A 20,552-nucleotide genomic window follows, 5' to 3' on the forward strand; every position below is an offset into this window, starting at 1 on the left:
TGCTCAGTCGTGTCCGACTCTTTGAGACCCCATGAATTGCAGCACACCAGGCCTCCCTGTCCATCACCAACTCCCGGAGTTCACCCAAACTCACGTCCATCGAGTCGGTGATGCTATCCAGTCATCTCATCCTCTGTCGAACCCTTCTCCTCCTGCCCCCAATCCCTCCCAGCATCAGAGTCTTTTCCAATGAGTCAGCTCTTTGCATGAGGTGGCCAAAGTATTGGAGTTTCAGCTTTAGCAACATTCTTTCCAAAGAACACCCAGGACTGATCTCCTTTAGGATGGACTGGTTGGATCTCCTTGCAGTCCAAGGGACTCTCAAGAGTCTTCTCCAACACCACAGTTCAAAAGCATTAATTCTTCGGCGCTCAGCTTTCTTCACAGTCCAACTCTCACATCCATACATGACCACTGGAAAAACAATAGCTTTGACTAGACGAACCTTTGTTGGCAAAGTAATGTCTCTGCTTTTGAATATGCTATCTATCTTGGTCATAACTTTCCTTCCAAGGAGTAAGCGTCTTTTAATTTCATGGCTGCAATCACCACCTGCAGAGAGTGTAGCGTGGAGCAACTTAAATGTGGAATGCTGGCTACGTACACATTCCAAGAGATGCCCATTCTGTATGACTTCAAGAGTCGCTATCTCCTGGATGTTTCCCCTTCTTCCCTAAGGTAGACAATGGCAGGAAGAATGGCCTGCACCTCACCTGACGCACATTACTGAAAGAACAAGGAATCTCTTTTACTTAAAAAAATTGTTTTTAAGTTTTGGGCCATGCCATGATGCATGCGGGATCTTAGTTCCCTGATCAGGGATCGAACCTACACTCCCTGCCTTGGAAGCTCAGAGTCCTAACCCTGGACTACTAGGGAAGCCCCAGGACTCTCTTTTATCCATTGTCCACCTGAACCACAAAAGGAGAAAAGGTCTTCAAACAGACTAAGGTAAAAACCATACCTCATATAAGTCTTTTTATAAAAACAAACAAACAAACAATTAAAACAGGCATTATCTGGACCAAAATTGAAGTGGTTCTTAGGTTTGTGTGGGAGTTTAAAATATTATCAGAATGGTTGTTTGCTTGTTATAAGAATAACTTTGTTGGTTCAATGTTTGCAGGTGGGATGTGAGGCTCAGCAGGTACACATGTTGCTAGGCCATCACTGGCTTTTATTCATCAGGAAACGCAGGGAAGCAAACTGAGGAAAGGGAAACGGAGGGCTAGAGAATAAGTAAATGGGGCAATATAGGAACAAGGAGCAAACTGCATGCAGGACTCAGAATTACGCTGAGACCCAGAGTAACAGGGCATGGACCGGGAGGAGGCAGGCCCCTGGCACAGGGGCAAGGGAGCAGGTGTGTGTTAGAGCTCTGAGGAGCGGCGGGGCTGCTGACCAGGCAGGAGCACACAGCTGACGTGACCTCGAGGCCTGGCAGTGCCCCAGGGTGTCGTCAGGGCACTGATTTAGACATAAACCCTGCGTGAGGGGCAGGCGATGGAATTGCTGTCCTCACAGTCTTTCTAGACAGGGAGACTGCATTGAGCCAACAGCGACACTAAATGCAGTGCGTGCCTGAAATGTCCTTCTGCCTACTTCCAGCCCTATTCACTTCTTTTTTGAAAAAATCTTTACTGAATTTGTTATAACATTGTTTCTGTTTTGGTTTTTTGGCCAGGAGGCATGTAGAATCTTAGCTCCCAGACCAGGGATTGAACCCACACTCCCCACACTGGAAGGTGAAGTCTTAACCACTGGACCACCAGGGAAGTCCCCTGACTTTTATTTCTTTTAGTCCTATTCTTCCTCCAAACCATCCTCCTCCAGGAAGCCTTCCTGGATCATCCAAATTTTCAATTATTTCTCCCCTATCTCAATTCTCATAACACTTACTGTCTGCATCATTCATTTGGCATCTATCATTTATTACTTTCAGATCAGATCAGATCAGTCGCTCAGTCATGTCCGACTCTTTGCAACCCCAAGAATCGTAGCACGCCAGGCCTCCCTGTCCATCACCAACTCCCAGAGTTCACTATTTATTACTTTAGGAAATATAAATATGTCTCATACATGTACATGTAGATACATATATTTATATACATCTATATCTATATATCGGAGAGGGCAATGGCACCCCACTCCAGTATTCTTGCCTGGAAAACTCCATGGACAGAGGAGCCTGGTGGGCTGCAGTCCATGGGGTCGCTAGGAGTCGGACACGACTGAGCGACTTCCCTTTCACTTTTCACTTTCATGCCTTGGAGAAGGAAATGGCAACCCACTCCAGTGTTCTTGCCTGGAGAATCCCAGGGACGGGGGAGCCTGGTGGGCTGCCGTCTATGGGGTCGCACAGAGTCGCACACGACTGGAGCGACTTAGCAGCAGCAGCAGCAGCATATCTATATATACATAAGCTATATGTGCACATAGATATATATACACATACATACATATGTACTTTTATCTGTAAGACTGTAAGAGCCAAGAGAAGAGACACAGCGCACGATTTGTTAACCACTGTAACCCATTCTTTCGAGCCCAGTAAGCACTGGGAGTTGTAGAGGTGAACACTCACAGAATTCAAAGCTGTAACAGAATTCTCGCCTTTTAGTCTTAGTCCTGCAGTGCACCAGACTCGTATCAACAAGACCCGAGTCCCTGAATCTCTCCAGGCCTCACTTCCTCCTCAAACGCGTTAAAAATACTAATACCTCCTCACACAGTTCTCAAAAGCACCAAATTAAATCACGATTGTGGAAACACCTTGTAAATCATTATTCAGATTTAGGATAATATTACCATTCTCTTCTGGGTTTTAATCCGGGCTCTTGCATTTCATGCCAGTGGAAGCTTGGGTAAATTCTTCAACCCCTGAAAGTTCTTCGCATCCTCATCTGTAAAATAGGAAAGATAAGGCCTAACTTGCAGGGTTGTTATCAGAATTAAACGAAATCACATTGACAACGTGGCTAGCACGACACACAGCACCCAGCACTCACTCGGAAGTTTGCTCCCTTCTCTGTCTCACCAAGTGTGTCCTGGTAAGCTTTTTCTATCCTGCCTGGAGCAGCACCCTGCACACGGCAGAAGTTCGAGAAATATTTACTCTTGATAAAGATGCTAATGAGAATGATGTTAATGAAAACAGACAACGACTACCCGCAAAGATGACTTCACGGTGGCCTAACGGCTAGCAAAACCGACTTTTAGATTTGAATGCCGTGTGCTTTCTCCCCCTTGCCTTTCTGAAATGTGGGGGTAGGGTGGGAGGAGACCTCCAGTCTGGTAGAGGCCCCTTTAAAAATGTACCCGGGTTCCTCCTCTGCCAACCAAGTCTCTAAAAATACTACCACAGCAAAAGCTGAAATATTTGCAGAGAAAAATGAATTTCCTGCTACCTTCACCCCTTCCACTCAAAATCCTGACCTAAGAAGCCCCCAGCTCGGCTTCACCAAAGGCGCAGCCTCCCACATCCCACCCTCGTCTTATGGTGGAGTCCCACCGTGGGTTACAGCTAGGATGTTATGTTCAGAAAGTGCCCACTCCAAGGCGGGGAAGCCACAAGTCTTGGCAAATAGCTTGCCATGTGCCTTGGCGTTTGTCTCCGCTTATGAGGACCAGCTCTCTCCAAATCCCCCTCCATCTGTCCCAAGAAGAATCTGTACTGGACCCTAGAAGCTTCCCACTAATCCATCTTTTATCCTCTCTTGTGTTGAGCCATCTCCTCCTCTGCCAGCTTTGCCTTCCAGCTGTGCCCTCCACCTCCCTACTCCCTGCTGAGTCCAGCCTCCTCTCTGCACCCACCGGCCCCAGCTCACTCTCAAACCAGGCCCTTCCAGAGTTCCTCCCCTTTCTAGGCCTGCAATCCTCCTTCAATAGCAGTGGAAGTCGAGGAGTTTTTGAAATGTGAAGAGTCAAGGACAATAAATGCAGGGCCCAAGCCCAGCAGGTTAACAGGTAACACTCCAAAGGCTGACCTTGGCCCCAGGCCCCAGGCCAGGCAGTTCTCTGTGGGGAGTGTCATCTGGTCTCATCAGTTCCTCAAAGTCCTGGGACCCCTCAGTCCTCACTGCTCCTGTCTCCTTTCCTTCTCATTGATTCGAGAATCAGAGGCTCACAGATCCACCCAGCCAGACTTGCCGACAACCTTAGTCACCTAGTCCGGAAGAGGAACCCCTCACCAGAGGATGTGCGTGTCCTTGATGTGTGCTGGTGGAGGGGCCTGCTTCTGTGCGTATCTTTGGATGTGACTGTGTGGCGAAGAGCCCACAGTACGTGTCTCTGAAGATGTGTGACCAGTGTGTGTGTGTGTGTGTGTGTGTGTATGCATGTAGGTGTCATTACATGGGGACATCCCCATGTAGTGGTGCTGCTCCCCTCTGGATACTTGAGTCTGTGGGTGTCTGCCTTCCTATTTCTGTCTCTGCCTTCCTGTCTGTCTACCTTTTCCTCACCTCTGCGCCTGCCCATCCCCCTGACAAGCGCTGTGGCCAGTTCTGCGTAGGCGCCTCAAGTGGGCTGTTGCTGAAATGGTTGTTTTCCAGGTAGAACCACAGTCGCGTATCCATTGTCCCTTGGGCCTGCGGTTGTTCAGAGACACCCTCACCTCCACACAAAGGTGTCGTTCAGGAGGAGGAGAGGGCTGTGCTGCCTGTGCGGGGCTCTGAAGGGGGGGTGCATTAATAAGATACCCCCCTCTTCAGCTCTGACCAGCAGGAAGAAGGGCCCAGAGGCAATGCAGCCTGCAGAGTGATGTTGCCTAGCAACTTGGGAGACTTTACTGCAAACTCACTCAATCCCGAATTCCTCAGCTCTAATTTGGGAAGAGATAAGCACGGAGTCCAGGCCTGATATCCAGTGTGCCCCTCAGGTCCTCCTTCCCTCCCTCCTCTGGAAGCCAGAGTTGAAAACTAACGCTAACTGGCACAAACCCGAGGCCCTCATGTAGGCAAGGGCCCGAGTTCCCAGGACTTTCTGCCATTTGGTGGAGGTGGGGGGTGGGGGATGAAGGATGTGCCAGAGACAGACTGGGGAACAGATTTTCAGTTACAAGGGTGGGTGGGTCCCAAACCTGCTGAGAGAGACACCCCTACACCCCGGGGCCTGGAATCCCAGCCGGCATCCAGCTCAGCTTGGGAGACAAGCTGGCTAACCCTGTCCCCAACCTGAGTGGCCACCAGAGTTTCCCTCCCACTCATTTTCCCTTTGGCAAGCAAAGCCCAAATGTTCAGGTAGGAAGGAAGCATGTGACAGCCGTGCTAGGACGGGCAAGTGGCTGTGGAGTCTCATCAGTGCTGTTTCAGCAACCCCTGTCTCAGCCAGAGCCACAGGGCATTTTCCCCCTCCTCCCCTCTGCTCCAGTCCACACATCTGAAGAGCAGGCATCCTTGCTTCCTTCCCTCCTCTAGGACCTCAGCTGAGAAGGACCTCCCAGTTTTCTCAGAAGTGGCCCAACCTCTTCACTAGCATGCCACGCTGCTAGCTCTGGTACCCTGACCGGTTGGGGGAGGTTGGCAAGCTGTTCCCCCACCAGGCTGTTCTCCTACGAGGCTCCTCCTCCCATATCTCCCTTCCCAAGCCTCTCACAAAGCCCACATCCTTCCTCCACCATGGACCCAGAGAACTGATGACTTTGGATATTTCCCTACACTGGGGTTGAGAGTATTTTCTTCCCCTCCCAGGGGCAAGGGTGAGAGTAGCCAGTATTTGTCTTATACAGAAGCAATGGAACAAGAGGTTGGGGAGGTGTGGCTTGGGGAGTGGGAAGGAAAGGTGTGTATATCTACATATATCTTTCTCTCTATATATACACACACCAAATGGGTGTCATGCATATATGATTTTATCTTGTTAGTGCAGGACATATAGATGGATGGATGGATAGATAGATATGTAATGCAGACATTTCCAGTAGGGTGATTGCCGTGTCCATGCGTGCTGGTGTGTGCACATAACAGGGAGTCTGCGTGTATCAGCACAGCGTGTGTACAAGGCCTGTTTAGTTATTTTTGCAGTCTTTGTCTGCGTGTCGAAGTGCACGTTTTAGTGAGCCTGGGAAGTATCATATATGGGCGTGTTGGGCTCTGGTGTGAGCTTTTGTGTTTACGCGTGCCCACCTCCAGGTTATGTACCCACACCTTCCCCATTCCACCGCAGAGTGATGACGATACCTTTAAACCGCACGTCCTAGGGGGTCATTAAATTCTTTGAGGCCTGAGTGGGGAGGGAAGGTAGAAGAAACCATATTTGGGACTCTAGCTAGTTTGTGGAAGTGTGGGTGAGGGGTGCATGGTTTTCTCTCTGTGGGTGGGAGGAGTGTTGTGCCCAGATGCGAGTGTTTTTGTGCCCGGGATGTCGGGGTCCTCCTTCTGCGTGCGCCGGCATACATCTGCTTGGCAGTCTGCCGCCTCGGCAGCAACGGGGAGGGTGTTGGTGGTGAGTTTGGGAGGATGGGGTGTGTAGGAGGAATGGATGAAAGTGTGTAGGCAGAGGGGTTGGGGCAGGAGGCGGGGCGAGGAGGAGGGAGCCGCGAGGGGGCGTGGCCCTGCCTCTAATCCCCCCGCCCACTCTGCCGAGGGCTTCTCCTGATTGGCTTCTCTTCCGCAGGGCTCAGGATACTTTCTCCAGCAGAGCGGAGCGCGGGAGAGAGGACCCGAGAGCTGAGCTGCTAGTTCGGCGCGGATCGGCTGCCTCGCCACCGCCCCAGGGTCCCCACCTGTCACCGCGCAGACCCCCTGCGCCAGCCTCCGTCCCAGCCAAGGACTCCTGACATCAAACATGGACTGCTGCACCGTAAGTGAGCGGGCCTGGGGGACGGGCACTCAGCTTGGTCTGGGGAAGGGGCTACCGAGAAGCTCCTGGAGGGGCAGTGGGAAGTGAGGGATGGAAGTGGGTGCAGAAGACCTAGGAGCCATAAGGGTGCCTGCTGAGACGCGAATGGTGGGTGGTGGAAGGCGCCCGCCTGACTTGGAAGCCCTAGGAAAAATGCTCCCAACTCGCGGGGGCGTCTGGGCGCCCATCCGCTAAGCAGTCTAGGTTGGACCCGGAGATCGACAAGGCTCTGCAACAGGAAAGCTGCAGGTTAGACGAGAAGAGGAACTTCCCCAGGGAGACGCTGGAAACCGTCGCCTAGCGAAGCAACCGCGACTCCTTTCCCCTGGCTTTCGGCCCCCACCCCAATCCCCATCCCACTACTGCCGCCGTCGGTGGGCGGACAGGATGACCTTGGTGACCCTCGCGTCCTGTGCAGCGCCCGGTGAGATAGTCAATTCATGTTGGTTACCTTAGTACTGATGATGGGCAGCGAAGAGCCTAGTCCATGTGGTCCTGGGGAGGGATTGGCCCGGCCTCCAACGCTTTCTAGCTCTGGAGGGGGCTGGGTGAAGTGACCGCGAGAGAGCCCTGCTGGCGAGGGAAGGAAGTGTCTGCAATTTGTCAGCGCCCACAAGGAGACCTGACGCCAAAGCAGGTTGCTGTTAAAGGTGCGGGCATGAAAGCGCCTCGCACAGGACCAGGCTCCTGGCACATCCGAGGAGTGGTGATCATACGTGTATACGATATGTTTGTATTTGTTTATTTACTTGTTACTTTTATTTATTTATTTTTAGTCCTTACGTATAGAGAAAGTCCGACTCCAAAGTCCTTGTATTCTCAGCCATTTGGTCAACCCAGCTAATGACACAAGAAGTTATAACTTTGCCTGCTCCCCACCCTCCACCGTATGGCTTAAAAAGGAGGGTAAATGAGGTTTGGATGGAAGGAATAGCCCAATTTAGAAGAGGTGAGGGTTCCCTGTGTCTGAGTACCAAGAGGCAGAAAGAAAGGGGCAAGTGGTTGTGGCTGTTATGATGTTTAGCTCTTATTAATACAAATAATTGTTGTCAATTTGTGAATGCTTACCATGTACCTAACACTTTATATTTAAGCATCATGACAACCCTGTGAGGTAGACATTTTTCCATTTTACAGATGTGCGAAGTGAGGTTTAGAAAGATTAAATGATTTGCCCAAGGAAGCACAGCTTCTAAGTGTGGAGGTAGAACACTAGACTTGTCTGATTCCAACAGCTGTAATTTAACCTCTCCTATAAATATTTCCAATATTTCCTCATTGTAAAGGTAATATGCTCATAACAGAAAAAAAAATTTAAACTGAAGAAAAGTATAAAAAAGAAACATGTCAGTCATCTACAATCCCACCCCTAGAGAAAGCCCTGATAACATATTTTCTTCCAGCCTTTCCTCTCTGTTGTTCTCCTGGAAGCAGTTTTTGTTTGTGAAAGGAGAATTGGGCTCTTAATGGAGGTTCCTGGGCTCCTCACCCCCCAGTGGTGTTTTACAAAACAGAGAAAATAAATGGATGGTGGGTTCTGGGTATGCCTGTGGGGGAGAGGAAATATTGCCCAGATGGTAAGAATGGTGGGGAAGATAGTCAGGAATCATGGTCAATGGAAAGAAATGCAAGAGCAAAGACAACAAAAAGCCAGAGAAGGACAGTAACTTGTCCCCACTGGCACCTGCAGGACTAATTAGAGTAGGATGTCGGGTGCCTGCCTGTGGGCTCTGGTCTGCCCTGGACCATGTTCCTGAGTGCCCAGAAAGCCATACTGAAGGGCTGGTGGGCATGGTTGGAATAAGTGTCCCCTAAAAAAGAAGACGCTGCTCACTCAAATAATACAGCAGAGGCAAACACACAATTATCCCACTTGCCCTGTATTCTGGGTCACCTCCTCCAGTGCATTCTGTACACAGGCGCCCTCCCCCTTTCAGGTCGTGTCTTAGGTATGCAGGGCTAAAGGGCTGGGCAAGAGACAGCACCACTGCCAGGCTGTGCAGGGGGTCCAAGAAGAGGTGACAGGCTGAGGGTTGGGGCAGGGCTGGGACTGAGCATCTTCCTACCCATCTCCATTCTGTGGAGGGCTGAGCTCTGCACTGGGAGGAAGCTGGGACATGCATAGTGAACAGAGCACATCTGGGAGGCTGGGAACCAGTCCTTCTTCACCATCCATCCTGGGCTCTCCCTGCTGACTATCCAACCTGGTGTTTGGGCAACACCTAGGCCTCCCTTATTCCCTTCTTTCTCCTTGGTAAAGAGGCTCAGACAGAAATGGGAAGAAAACAGTCCTGCTTTTTTTTTTTTTTTAAGAGCAAGAGCTGTTGATTCAGATGTACCGGTTGCCAATTTACATAGTCACAAATATCAGGCTTTTCCTGAATCACTTAATATAAAAAGGCAAAGAAACAGTTTTGGACTTTTTTTTTTTTACTTAGTCTAGTTGTTGATCCAACTCATAGAAATAATTACCTGCCCTGAGGAAGTAGTTCGCAGCACAGGTTTCTGAATCCCATCACTATTTGTCGGCTCTGTGACCTTGGGTAATTTGCAAGATATCTCGGATGTTTCTTGACCTGTAAAATAGAGATTAAATGAAGACGTCCTTTTTGGCTCAGCAGTAAGGAATCCTCCTGCAATGCGGATGACATGGGTTCAATCCCTGGGTCAGGAAAATCCCCTGAAGCAAGAAACAGCAGCCCACTCCAGTATTCTTGCCTGGGAAATCCCATGGACAGAGAAGCCTGGTGGGCTCCACAGGGTCGCAAGAGTAGGACACAACTGATCAACTAAACCATCACCACCACCAACGGGTGCAAAGTGCTTAGCACAGGGCCCAGCATATGACAAGCAGTAGGCAGGGATAATTCTTAAAGCCTTTAGAACAAGGGAGCTGAAGGAGACTGCCTTAATTGGGGACAACTTCTAGATGTGGCTGAAGATATTGAGATCCTCAGAGCTGAAGTGATGTTTGGGACCAAGAGCCATGACTCGTGTTTTGCCCACAACTATCCACCTCCCCCTTCCAGAAGCCCCCTAGTTCATGCAGAGCTCTCAGCACACACCATCAGATCTTGGTTTTGGAAGGCACCAACGTAGGCACCCTTCCTGGGTCTTTTTACTGTCCCTCCAGCTCTGCCCTGAGAACTCAGCTGAAGGAAGAGGGAGTGGGCTCTGGGGAGAAGCAGTGAGTTGGGGGTGGCTCTGCCTGTTGTTCCATTCTGGATGCAGCTGGGGTGGGTGGTGGCAGCAGGTGGGTATGAGCATTTCTGGGGGAAGATACCCCTTCCTCCGCTCAACTGCTACAGCTGCTGGCTCAGGGGAGGGCTTTGGGCATGCATTTTTGATCATTGTCCTCTTTGGAGAAGAAACTTTCGCCATTCCCTAAGAATATCCCCAAGAAAGGTTTGAGTTCTGAGAATCGAGGATCAAAAAAAAGAGTGATTTCTGTTTATAAGTGGGGAATGAGATGTCAGGGAGAGAGGGATAGACCCAGGAAAGACAAAAAGAGTGTGTCGGGCCCCTCCAAAGCCACCCCAGCCCTTGATAACACCTTTTATCTGCACTTAACTCAACTGTGGGCATCTTGAGCGCAAACCAAAGATCTCTGAAGCCCAGAAAATGCAGACAACCTTGAGGACCATGATGAGAGGAAGCCATTTGTAAACCTGGACTTAAGCATCTGAGATTGAAACCTATGAAGGTCCTGGGGTGGGATCTGGTTGGGGCAGTGGTCACTGAGGTCCCACTCACACTCATCTCAATTCTGTGAACTGGATGGGTGATGGAGGGAAGAGAAAGGAATGGAACTGAAGTACTCTTAGTATGTAAGACCTTGGTCATCTCCTGCCAGAGAAACAAAAACACAGGGAAAGTAGTGGAAGTCCTCAGGCAAAAAAAAAAAAGTCAGTTCAAAGGAGAAATGCCCTTTTAACTCCATAGTTAACCTTAAGCTTCCCACCTCACCTCATAGCTGTTGGGTTGGGTCTCCTTATTTTTTGGTTGCTCCCTATGATATTGCTTTTACATGACTGCTTCAACCTACTGAAACAACTATCTTGCATCAACTTACCATTATTTAAAAGAATCATAATAGCTACCATTAATTGAGCGACTAGATTGTGCCAGAAATTTTCTGCATATCACAGTGTTTATTCTTCCCCATGACCCAGAGGGACCTGATTTCAGATGGTTTGAGTTCTGAGAAGGAATGGAGATAGGAAAAGATTAGAAAACTTGCCCAAGACCACTCAATTAGCAACTGGTAGAGCATGGTTCATTTTCTTGACTGTCTTTGCTTATCTGCAAAGTAGGGGTTAAAAGGGGCTTCCCAGGTGGCGCTAGTGGTAAAGAATGGGGAGACACATGAGACACAGGTTCGATCCCCGGGTTGGGAAGATCCCCTGGAGGAGGGCAGAGCAATCCACTCCAGTATTCTTGCCTGGAGAATCTCATGGAGAGAAGAGCCTGTGGTCCATTGGGTCACAAAGAGTCGGACACGACTGAAGCGACTTAGCACATACACAGGCAGGGGTTAAAAATAGAGTCTGGACTCTAACATACAAAGGCTTGACTCTTTGGTCCTGATAACTACCTGTACAACCTCAAGTAGGTTTTCAAGACTTAACTCAGTTTGATTAAGGGTCAACTGGGATAACAATAAAAGGTACGTCATAGGGTTGTTAGCAGGGCTAAATAAAATAACATCTGTAAAACCTTGTGTTGCCATGCCTGGAACAAGGGCAGTGCTTCAGTGGTATTAGGAACTATTGTCATTATTCTTTTCTTTCTCTTGCGCACCTCATGGAAAGGACTTCTTGCTCCTGCTTATCTTTCCTTTGTCCTTTTTTGAAGTGAAGCCTTTTCTCTGTAGCTTCTTGCAGACCATTCCCTCTCTCCTGTGTTTGGAGCAGTGCAGAATAGAGCCTGAATGGGAAACAGTCTCTGGCCTCTAGCCCTGGGTGGGGGAAGGCTGCCCCACTGCAGGGTAAGCCCCCTCTTCACCTTCATCCCAGCTTTGAGCTCTGGGGTGATTTTACTCAGCGAAGGGACAGCCTGCTGATTCTTCTAAACCCTCCCCCAGGGAATCCTGGACTCAGCAGGGACCCTTCTAAGCCAGAGGCACCCTCTGAGGATGGGGGAAAGGCAGCCGTGTCCAGGAGTCCCGCCGTGGTTTACTTTGCTCTTCTCCAGTAATTGCAGGCACCCTCCAGACAGCTAGACGACTCCCCTCACTGGGCCGCTGGCTTGGGCCGTGGCTCACTTACGGCTACCTGGCTGTCTTGTAGCACATCTACTGTGCGCTTCTTTTTCCGGAGTTGGGAACACAGCTGTGTCCACCTGACCCTGAACGTTCCTTTTTGTCTGCCGCTGCCCAAGACACACAAGCACACACATACACCGTCCCCTCCCCCTGCCCCAGTGCGGGCCCTGCCTTAGCCCCTTCTCTGCGCTTCCCACTCCCGCGTAGCCCTGGTCTCAGTCCCGCAAGTCTCTCCTCCTACCCCACCCTCTCGGGGATCTCGGCTGGGTCATCCCACAAGAAACACCCCCTCCCCGCTACCCTACCCTCAGGAGAGCGCCTGCTCGAAGCCGGACGACGACATTCTAGACATCCCTCTGGACGATCCGGGTGCCAACGCGGCCGCTGCCAAAATCCAGGCGAGTTTCCGGGGCCACATGGCAAGGAAGAAGATAAAGAGCGGAGAGCGTGGCCGGAAGGGCCCGGGCCCCGGGGGACCAGGCGGAGCTGGGGGCGCCAGGGGAGGCGCGGGCGGCGGCCCCAGCGGAGACTAGGCCAGGTGAGGCGGGCCGCAGGCTCTCCTTCCCGACACCGGGCCCCTTCCTCCGAAGGTGCAAGGATGACTAAGGGCACTGGGGGATGGAGAAGGGTGTGGAGGGAGCCAAGGAAATTGGCGATGTGGGGTGGGGGCGCGTGGTGGGGACGAGGCTGCGGGCTCGAGAGCTCACCTGTTTCTATCTCCATCCTCCGTTCTGCCTCGCCCCGGACCGAAGGACTGAGCATTTTCGAAGGTAATGAATGCGACTCCGAAGCAGCGGGGTGGGACCCTGAGTGATAGAAAAGCCCCAGACCCACCCCTTCCCTCTTCCGCCCCCACCCGCCTCCCAGCCAGGGAAAATGCCCCTGAGCCTACGGGCTTTCTGACCCTTGGTAACAGCTGACGCTGCGACGGGCGCAACTGGACCGACACACCTGTCACCCGCACTGGACTCCACAAGCCGGGCCCAGGGGTCACAAACACCCCGCGGCTCGCACACCTACCGGCCGCGGGCTCATTTCAGCTCAGTGACTCCGAGTGGGCAGTCCCGGGTGATCCCCGCTCCCCGCCCTGGGTGCCCCGGTTCAGGACGGAGGGTAGAGAAGAAAGTACTGGGAGCGGGCAGGTGCTCACCCCTTCTCTCTGCTCAGTTTCCCGAGACAGATGGATGCCGCGTCCCCTTCGCAGTGACGAGACTTCCCTGCCGTGTCTGTGATCCTCTCCTTTCCACCAACCTGCCAGCTTCAGGAGCCCTCTCTGCTTCCCCCAGAGACTCCCTCTCCCAGGAACACTTCGTCCATCAGTCGCTAAGGCCGTGCCCTTTTAGTTAGCTCTCCAGTCTCGTATGGTCCCCGTTCGCCCTTCCTCCCCATCCTGACCCCCCCATCCTCGCGCCCCCAAATCTTTAGCTTCTCGCCCACCTCTCCCCGCACCCAGCATGCAGCTCTCTCTCCGCAGCCTCCGCGTGCTTCCCTTCGCGCACTGCGGAGGGCGCCCTAAGCCTGGCCCAAGAACACTCCAAAAAAAAAAAAAGAAATCCTTTCGTTCCGCGCGCAGCTAAAGGGGGCGCCCCTGCGTCTCTGCTGCGCCGCTCACGCCCCAGCCTAGTCTAGAACTTTGGGGCGGGGAGAGAGGGGAGGAGGGTTTTTATGATGTCGGATGCCCCTGCCGGTGATCAGAAGGGAAGTTGCAGTGTCACGCCCCAACCCCACGCCTGCCTGTAATCAGCCCTCCCCTCTCCCCAGCGTACCCCGAGAGCCACCTCTCCAGCTCTCCGCTTGTTTACGCGAACGCGGAGCGCGGGGGCGGCTCGGTAGGAGGAGTCTCCCGCGGCCCCGCCCCTGCTCCTGCTGGCCCCGCCCCCCACGGGCTCCTGGGGCTGTGGCCGGGAGGGTTTTTATCTCCGTGTGTGCATGTGACTGTGCTGGGTTGGAATGTGAACAATAAAGAGGAATGTCCAAGTGTTCAGAGGGTGCCAGAAGGGAGGGAGTTTGGGTACATGAGGCCACCGCTGGAAATCTGAACAAGTCTCCTTTGACCAAACCAAAAAGTGGAGGTGGAAGGGTGAAGGGAGGAGGGGAACCAAGATTAGAAGGTACCTTGGGAACCAAACTTCCCGCCCACAGCATCCCTTCTGGGAATACTCTTTGGGCAGTCTAGAGGAATTTGCTAAACCGGCAGAACGAAGAGAGAGACAGTATGGTACCCAAAAACTTTAATTTCTGATATTCCCCCCTCAGGGATCAAGAGAGAAATCAGACAACCATAGGGAGCTTTGACTTGGTCGTCACCGTGCTGGCAGAGGAGGGCCTCTCCAGGAGCCCATTGCTAGAATCTTCCCTTTCCAAAGGTTGCTCAGAAACCCCCGGTGCCATGGCGTCCTCCCTGATGGGATACAGGCAATTCTTAGTGAAAGCTGGGTGCATCCCTCAGAACACACCCATCCTCTATCCCAGGGACTTCTTATTTTTACTGTGCGTAGGAATCCTTGTGGAATTTTGGTTGAAACGACAATTCCAGGCCCTATCCCTCCCCCAAACACACACACACACACACACAGATTCTGCTTCAGGAGGAATAGAAGTGGTTTGAATCTGAATGTTTAACAAACTCCTAGTTCAGGTAATCTGAGGACTGGGCTTCCCAGGTGATGCTAGTGGTAAAAGAACCCACCTGCCAATGCAGGAGACATGAGACACAGGTTCCATTCCTGCATTGGGAAGATCCCCTGGAGGAGGGCATGGCAACCCACTCCAGTATTCTTGCCTGGAGAATCCCATGGACAGAGGAGGGATTGGAGAGGACAGACTGGCAGGCTACAGTCCATAGGGTCGCAGAGTTGGACAGGACTGAGGCAGCTTAGCACATAGGAACTCTCCCAGTGTGAGGACCACACTTGGAGAAACGATGCCTGACTCTGGACCCCACAGCTGACAGCTGAAGTTGATGACAGGTGGCTTTTGCCTCTCCTTTCCTTACTACCTCTCTCTGCCCCACACAGAAGAACTAGACTCAGCTGAGAGCTCAGGACAAACAACTCCCAGCCTCCACAGCCTGTTAATCTATGTAAAAGTTCCTTAAAAGTGAAAAGCAAAACATTCTTCTAAGTGTTAGGAGGGAGAGGGTAGCTCATGAACCAAGCCCTCCACCCTGCACACTTCACTCACACGCTGAAATACACAAGCCGCACTGCACCCACAGCACAACCAAAGCCCAGGGCTGAGCCATGCCCCTCACCCTGAAATACCCCTGAAGGTGTCAGAGTTTGAGAGCTGCCGTCACCAACTCTTAACCCAAGCCCTTTCCTCCCACCCTGACCAGCCCTCAGCCCTCCTGCTCACTGTAGGTCACTCCCCCCGAATGTCTCCTTGGGCCTCTTCCTCCTTTCTTTCTGGAACCTTATCAGGCAGAACACAGCCACGGACAGGAACAGCAGGCCCAGCAGCACCCCAATCACAGTCCCAGCCACTCGGCCTTTGGAAGGGTCTAAGGAGACACGTAAGGAGATAAATGCCTGGTGGCTCAGATGGTAAAGAATCTGCCTGCAGTGCAGGAAACCTGGGTTCAATCCCTGGGTGGGGAAGACCACCCCATGGAGGAGAGCTTGGCAATCCACTCCAGTATGCTTGCCTGGAGAATCCCATGGACAGAAGAGCTTGGGGGGCTACAGTCCATAGGGTCGAAAAGAGTTGGACATGACTGAAGCAACTTAGCACACATACAAGGAGACACATGATCGTCAGAGCAACAGACCTTCCTTGATGCCCCAGATGGCTTCACACTGACCCCCTACCCAGGCAGACCAACCCAGCCTTTACCCAGCATCCCCTACCAGTCACAGAGAGGGTCAGCTCACAGGACGCACTGCCCATCTGGTTGGTGGCCACACAGCGGTAGGTGCCCGAGGAAGCCAGGGAGAGATTGGTGAGAATGAGCTGGCCAGACACCTCATCTAGAGAATAAGGAAGAAGTGTCCATCACTCATTCGACTCACAGTGAGCTACACTATGACAAAACTGTATCTCACTTCATCCTTACCACAATCCCATCAGGAAGGAACTAACCTCATTCTATAAGTGGGCACACTGGCTCAGAGAAGGAAAGTAATTGTCCAAGGTGACCCAGAGAGGAAGTGCAAAACCACTGCAACTTCTGTACTCTTTCCACCCTACACAGCTGCCTTTTCAGGGAAGGGGAAATGGCACACATGAAGGGTTCAGACACCGCAGTGAAACTGGGGTGGGCTGGCTACTGGCTGATGTCAGGTTCTTGGTTGGTGGAAAGGGTTCGATTGCTAGAAATTGTGTTCTCTGGAGTGGGCTCTAAGCTGACCCAAATGTTCTTCTAAGCTGCTTACCTTCCCTTTACAAGGAAAAGTACACATTGGGAGGTGACCTGGGGGCTTTCTGCATTGGTAAAGTGGTTTGCTGGGCTTGGGAGGGTAGCCAGGGCACTGGAGCCAGCATGAGGAGACTGAGAAGCCAAGGCTCTTAGCCAGCTATGTGATCCCCTGAAGGAGATTCAAGCCAGTCCTTGCTACTCTGCCTCGGCTTCCTCTCTAGGAAGTTTGGAAATGATTCATGACCATTAAGATATCTACAAGGAACCCCAAGCCCCAGAATAGACAAGTGGGAGTCACAGAATACCCCCTGCCTTCCACTGTCTTCCAGGATATCAGAAATATGTTTAGCTTGATAAATGCTCCCAGGACCACACAGCTGCAGATGGTACAGGATGACAGGAGGGAACAGTAAAGGCAGCCAAGGAAGAAGTAGGGGAGATATAGCCATGTATCTCATACCTCCAGACATGGAACTTCTATTGTGGCTGTGTGGAGTTTAGAGGCCAGATTTGCCCAGGCTCTGAGTCCCATCTTCCTTGGTGGCCTGGACCCTTACCTTGCACCATGCTGCCAGGAGAAGGTGTAGGAGAAGCTCCAAGGCGGATCCAGTTGTACACAGGCTTGGGGGCTCCCATAGAAGAGCTGCATCTGAGCGCAGCAGAGCCCCCCACGAAGGTCTGACCACTCTGACTGCATGCAGGTCTACTGGGGGGCACTGCAAAAGTCATAAGAAGTACCTTAGCTTTCTTCTGGCTCCACCTCCATGAAGTGCTAAGTTTCCTGCTTTAATACTCCTACCTACCACCTCTGTTCACACACCACCTCTGTTCACACACCACCTCATCTCCAGGAAGTAATTTCCACTATTGGAAATTCTGATTGTTAGAAAATTCTTCCTCATGTCAAGCCAAATCTGTGTTAATATGATATCCTCCCATTGGTTCCATTTCCTGCCCTCTGGGCCCACAGAGAAAAAAGAAGAAAAATCTCTCCTCCATAAGACAGCTCTTCAGATATTTGATTGCAGCTGTTACACACCACCACCTAAGTCTTCTCTTTTCCATCTCAACATCCCCAGCCCCTTTAATAGTTTCTTCTGTTTGCTGATCTCCAATCAGACTCTAGTTTGAGGTTAGATGGATGCTCTGAACAGGAAGTTATTGCTTAGTGATGGAGTGCCATCTTCCTTTAATTGGCCATAGCTTTTCTCTGCTGCTAACCTAGAGAGAAACAGAATCTATCTGCAAATGGGAGGTTCCCCTAAAGATGGAGCTGTTGGGGGATGACTCAGATCCCTATCTGTGGGAGAGATTTACTAGGGACTGAGGGAGGAGGGTGGAGCAGGGGTAAGATTAGACAACTTTAGGAAAGGGTATTTTCCTTCAAGGTCTCTAGTGCAGTTAGGTGCTTGGGCTAGAAAGCAGGATAGGGGAGATTTAGCAGGCCAGTGCAATCTTTCAGGTCATGTGGGTGGCTGGAGGGTCCCTAGCCTGGCTTACCCAGCACAGTAAGGTTGATTAGCCCCAACCCATTGGTGTAGAAATCTGGCGGATTGTTAATCTGGCAGAGGTAGGTTCCAGTGTCTGAGGGGCGGACATCGGTCAGTTTCAGGGTGGCCACTCCTCCTGTGGGGGGGTTCTGAAGCAGGCTGGCCCTCTCTGCCTTAGAACCAGTTGGATACAGCTGGCCATTGGTGAAGTACAGGATCTAGGGAGAAGCAGAAGACATGCGGATGTGCCTTTTGCCACCTGGTGTCAACTCTACAGTCCTTCAAAGCAGGTATAAGAGACCCTCCCTAAAGCAGCCAGGGAAGCTGATACTCTGTAGCCAGAACCGTGAAGGTCTATCTGTCCCCAAATATCACCCCTTCCCAGGTGGTGAATGAACTGGATTCATTGCTTTCAGCCACGCAAGCTCTCAATCCAGGGGTAGGGGCGGGGAGGGAGAGCAAATATTCCTGGAAGGGGCAGCATTTTATCCTGCTTTTAATCACAACAGCTTAGCCTCTGTGAGTTTATGAACTGACACTGGAGCTGCACTCACATAGGGAAGTGGCTAAGTCCCATCTGACTCTTTATGACCCCATGAATTGTAGCCCGCCAGGCTCCTCTGTCCATGGGATTTCCCAGGCAAGAATACTGGAGTGGGCACCATTTCCTCCTACAGGGGATCTTTCCAGCCCAGGGATCAAACCCTGGTCTCCTGCCTTAGTGGGGCAGATTCTTTACCACTGAGCCACCAGGGAAGTCCAACTATGGGGGAGGAAGTTACAAACTGCAGGACTGTGTATGTGATACAGGGTCATGCAGACTGTGTTCCTAAGAAGATCTAGAAAGAGTCCACTGATTTTTTTTCATCCAAGTATTTTCATCCCCAAATGCACTCTCTCTGACCCCCTGCCCTCGTCCTAGGTGGGTCCCCTGGTCCTGCATCTCCTTGTCAAGTCCACCAAAGGCAAGAAGGCCCCCCACTCGCGCAGGCACCCCCAGCTCACCGGTTGGGACATGGAGACAGGCTTCCCAGGCTGCACAAAGCTCCACTCCAGGGCAAAGTTGTCTCCCACCGAGGTGCTGTAGCTGCAGGTCAGCTCCGCAGTCTTGCCCACCGGTGCGCTCAGGGGCTCGGAGGGCACCGTCACCTCCACAGCCAACCCGGGGGCTGGGGGTGCCAGAGGCCGGCGGGGGGAGGGCTCAGATGACTCTGAGTGTCCTCCCTCTGCCAGGGCTCAGCTCCCTCCTCTCCATCCCTCCCTTTCCGAAACCTGAGGTTTCCGGGAGGGAGGAGCCCAGACCCGCCAGGTTGGTGAGTGAAAGGACCAAGACTGGGCCAGGTCCCGGGGTGTGTTTGTCAGGAAAAGAAAAACAGAAGTTGGGTGGTGGTTAAACCCTACCGAGAGAGGCCCAACTTGTCCTCCAGCCTCTGTCCTCGACCCTCCCAGCAGCCTTCCATGTCCCCTCCCCAGTCCGGTTGCTCTCATCCCCATCTGTCAGCCCCCTCCTCACCACTTAAGCCGACCCAGACCAGCAGGACCCTGCAGAGGAAGCACCCCGGGAGCCAGGCCATCATCCCGCCAACTCTTGGTCCGTCTGAGTGTCTGGGTCTGGGAGAAGGAAGGGAGTGCCCACCAAGCAGCCTGCTGGTGCTGGGCCGAGCGAGACTGGCTATCTCAGAGCAAACAAGGGGAGAGGCCGGGCCCTGAGGTAAGGAAGGGCTCCTCCCTCCTCCAGGCCCAATACAGGACTCATTCTCACCCTACCCCCTTCTGTTGTCCCCTTTCCCCCAATTTCTGAAGCTGTCAGGTGTGGGGGGTGGGGAGGGCTGGGTTTGGGGTGGGGTGGGCACTCCAGGGAAGGGGAGGGATCAGAATGGGAGCTCTGCAGGGAAAGAGCGACCCTGGAGGAAAAGAGATGCATCCTGATAACTGAGATGATGTCACCACTTCGGGGTCTCACACTGTGAGCCTGAACCCCAGGCTAAGACCCCATCACCCCCTTCCACTCCCTTCACAGAGTCTTGTTCCTTCTGAGGCCCTCGGAGGTCCTTTTCTCCCCTGAGACCCCTTCTTTGGCCCTTTTGGCATCCCTTGTTGAGACAGGTGTCTCCATGGAAACTACAACCCTCCTCCCGCCTCACAGAGTCACCCCATTACATGGGCAGAGAAACTGAGGTCTAGAGAAGCCCCCGCCCTGGGTATGAAAGCGTGTGGCAGGATTGGTATGGACATAGCAGCCCCACATCCTGTGCCTGGCTCTGCCTCAGTACCGGGGGTCACTGCTGGATGGACAGGAAGGATTCAGTGGTCTGGGAGAGGGCAGGAGGAGTCAGGTTCTTCAGGCCCTGCACTTGAAGAGGAAGCAGAAGATTAAGTGCACAGGCACCCAAGCTGCGAGCTCCAGCAGAAAGTCACCAATTTCATCCCCTTGCTGCTTAAAGTGAGTTAGGACCTCCCCTCGCCTCTCCAGCACCACCTGACAGCACATGACCCTTGTAAAGACTCTAGAAGAGCTATCCTGAGCCAGAAAGCCAAGTCAGAGGCTGTGTGGAGAAGCCCTGCTGGGTCCACAGTCTGGGTACCATCCTCTTTGCATCAT

The 20,552-nt window shown here is 52.2% G+C and overlaps 2 protein-coding genes across 3 annotated transcripts in view; one reads left to right on the forward strand and one right to left on the reverse strand.

Moving 5' to 3' along the window:
* Positions 1-20,466, reverse strand: part of VSIG2 (V-set and immunoglobulin domain containing 2) — a 46,386-nt gene extending 25,920 nt beyond the window's left edge. The window contains exons 1-13 of the mRNA XM_005903941.2: positions 19,464-20,466; positions 18,956-19,119; positions 17,961-18,168; positions 17,018-17,176; positions 15,952-16,071; positions 15,461-15,605; positions 13,254-14,504; positions 12,811-12,909; positions 12,409-12,487; positions 11,641-11,766; positions 9,313-9,416; positions 7,292-7,413; positions 2,809-2,903 (exon numbers count right to left, since the gene is read on the reverse strand). Coding sequence (XP_005904003.2) covers positions 14,375-14,504; positions 15,461-15,605; positions 15,952-16,071; positions 17,018-17,176; positions 17,961-18,168; positions 18,956-19,119; positions 19,464-19,527 — 990 coding nt within the window. The 5' untranslated portion in view covers positions 19,528-20,466 and the 3' untranslated portion in view covers positions 2,809-2,903; positions 7,292-7,413; positions 9,313-9,416; ... (2 more) ...; positions 12,811-12,909; positions 13,254-14,374. The remainder of the gene's footprint in view (positions 1-2,808; positions 2,904-7,291; positions 7,414-9,312; positions 9,417-11,640; positions 11,767-12,408; positions 12,488-12,810; positions 12,910-13,253; positions 14,505-15,460; positions 15,606-15,951; positions 16,072-17,017; positions 17,177-17,960; positions 18,169-18,955; positions 19,120-19,463) is intronic.
* NRGN (neurogranin) lies at positions 6,611-13,391 on the forward strand. 2 transcript variants are annotated; one of them, XM_005903940.3, is made up of 4 exons: positions 6,616-6,801; positions 12,415-12,641; positions 12,856-12,873; positions 13,271-13,391. In XM_005903940.3, the coding sequence occupies exons 1-2, from the start codon at positions 6,787-6,789 to the stop codon at positions 12,634-12,636; spliced, it is 237 nt and encodes a 78-aa protein (XP_005904002.1). In that variant the 5' UTR covers positions 6,616-6,786; the 3' UTR covers positions 12,637-12,641; positions 12,856-12,873; positions 13,271-13,391. The 2 variants fall into 2 exon arrangements, with proteins under 2 accessions (XP_070221255.1, XP_005904002.1); XM_070365154.1 differs by lacking the exons at positions 12,856-12,873; positions 13,271-13,391 and having other exon boundaries at positions 6,611-6,801; positions 12,415-12,800.
* Positions 20,467-20,552: the final 86 nt, after the last annotated feature.

This window comes from Bos mutus, chromosome 29 (genome assembly GCF_027580195.1).
Source record: "Bos mutus isolate GX-2022 chromosome 29, NWIPB_WYAK_1.1, whole genome shotgun sequence".
Taxonomy (NCBI): domain Eukaryota; kingdom Metazoa; phylum Chordata; class Mammalia; order Artiodactyla; family Bovidae; genus Bos; species Bos mutus.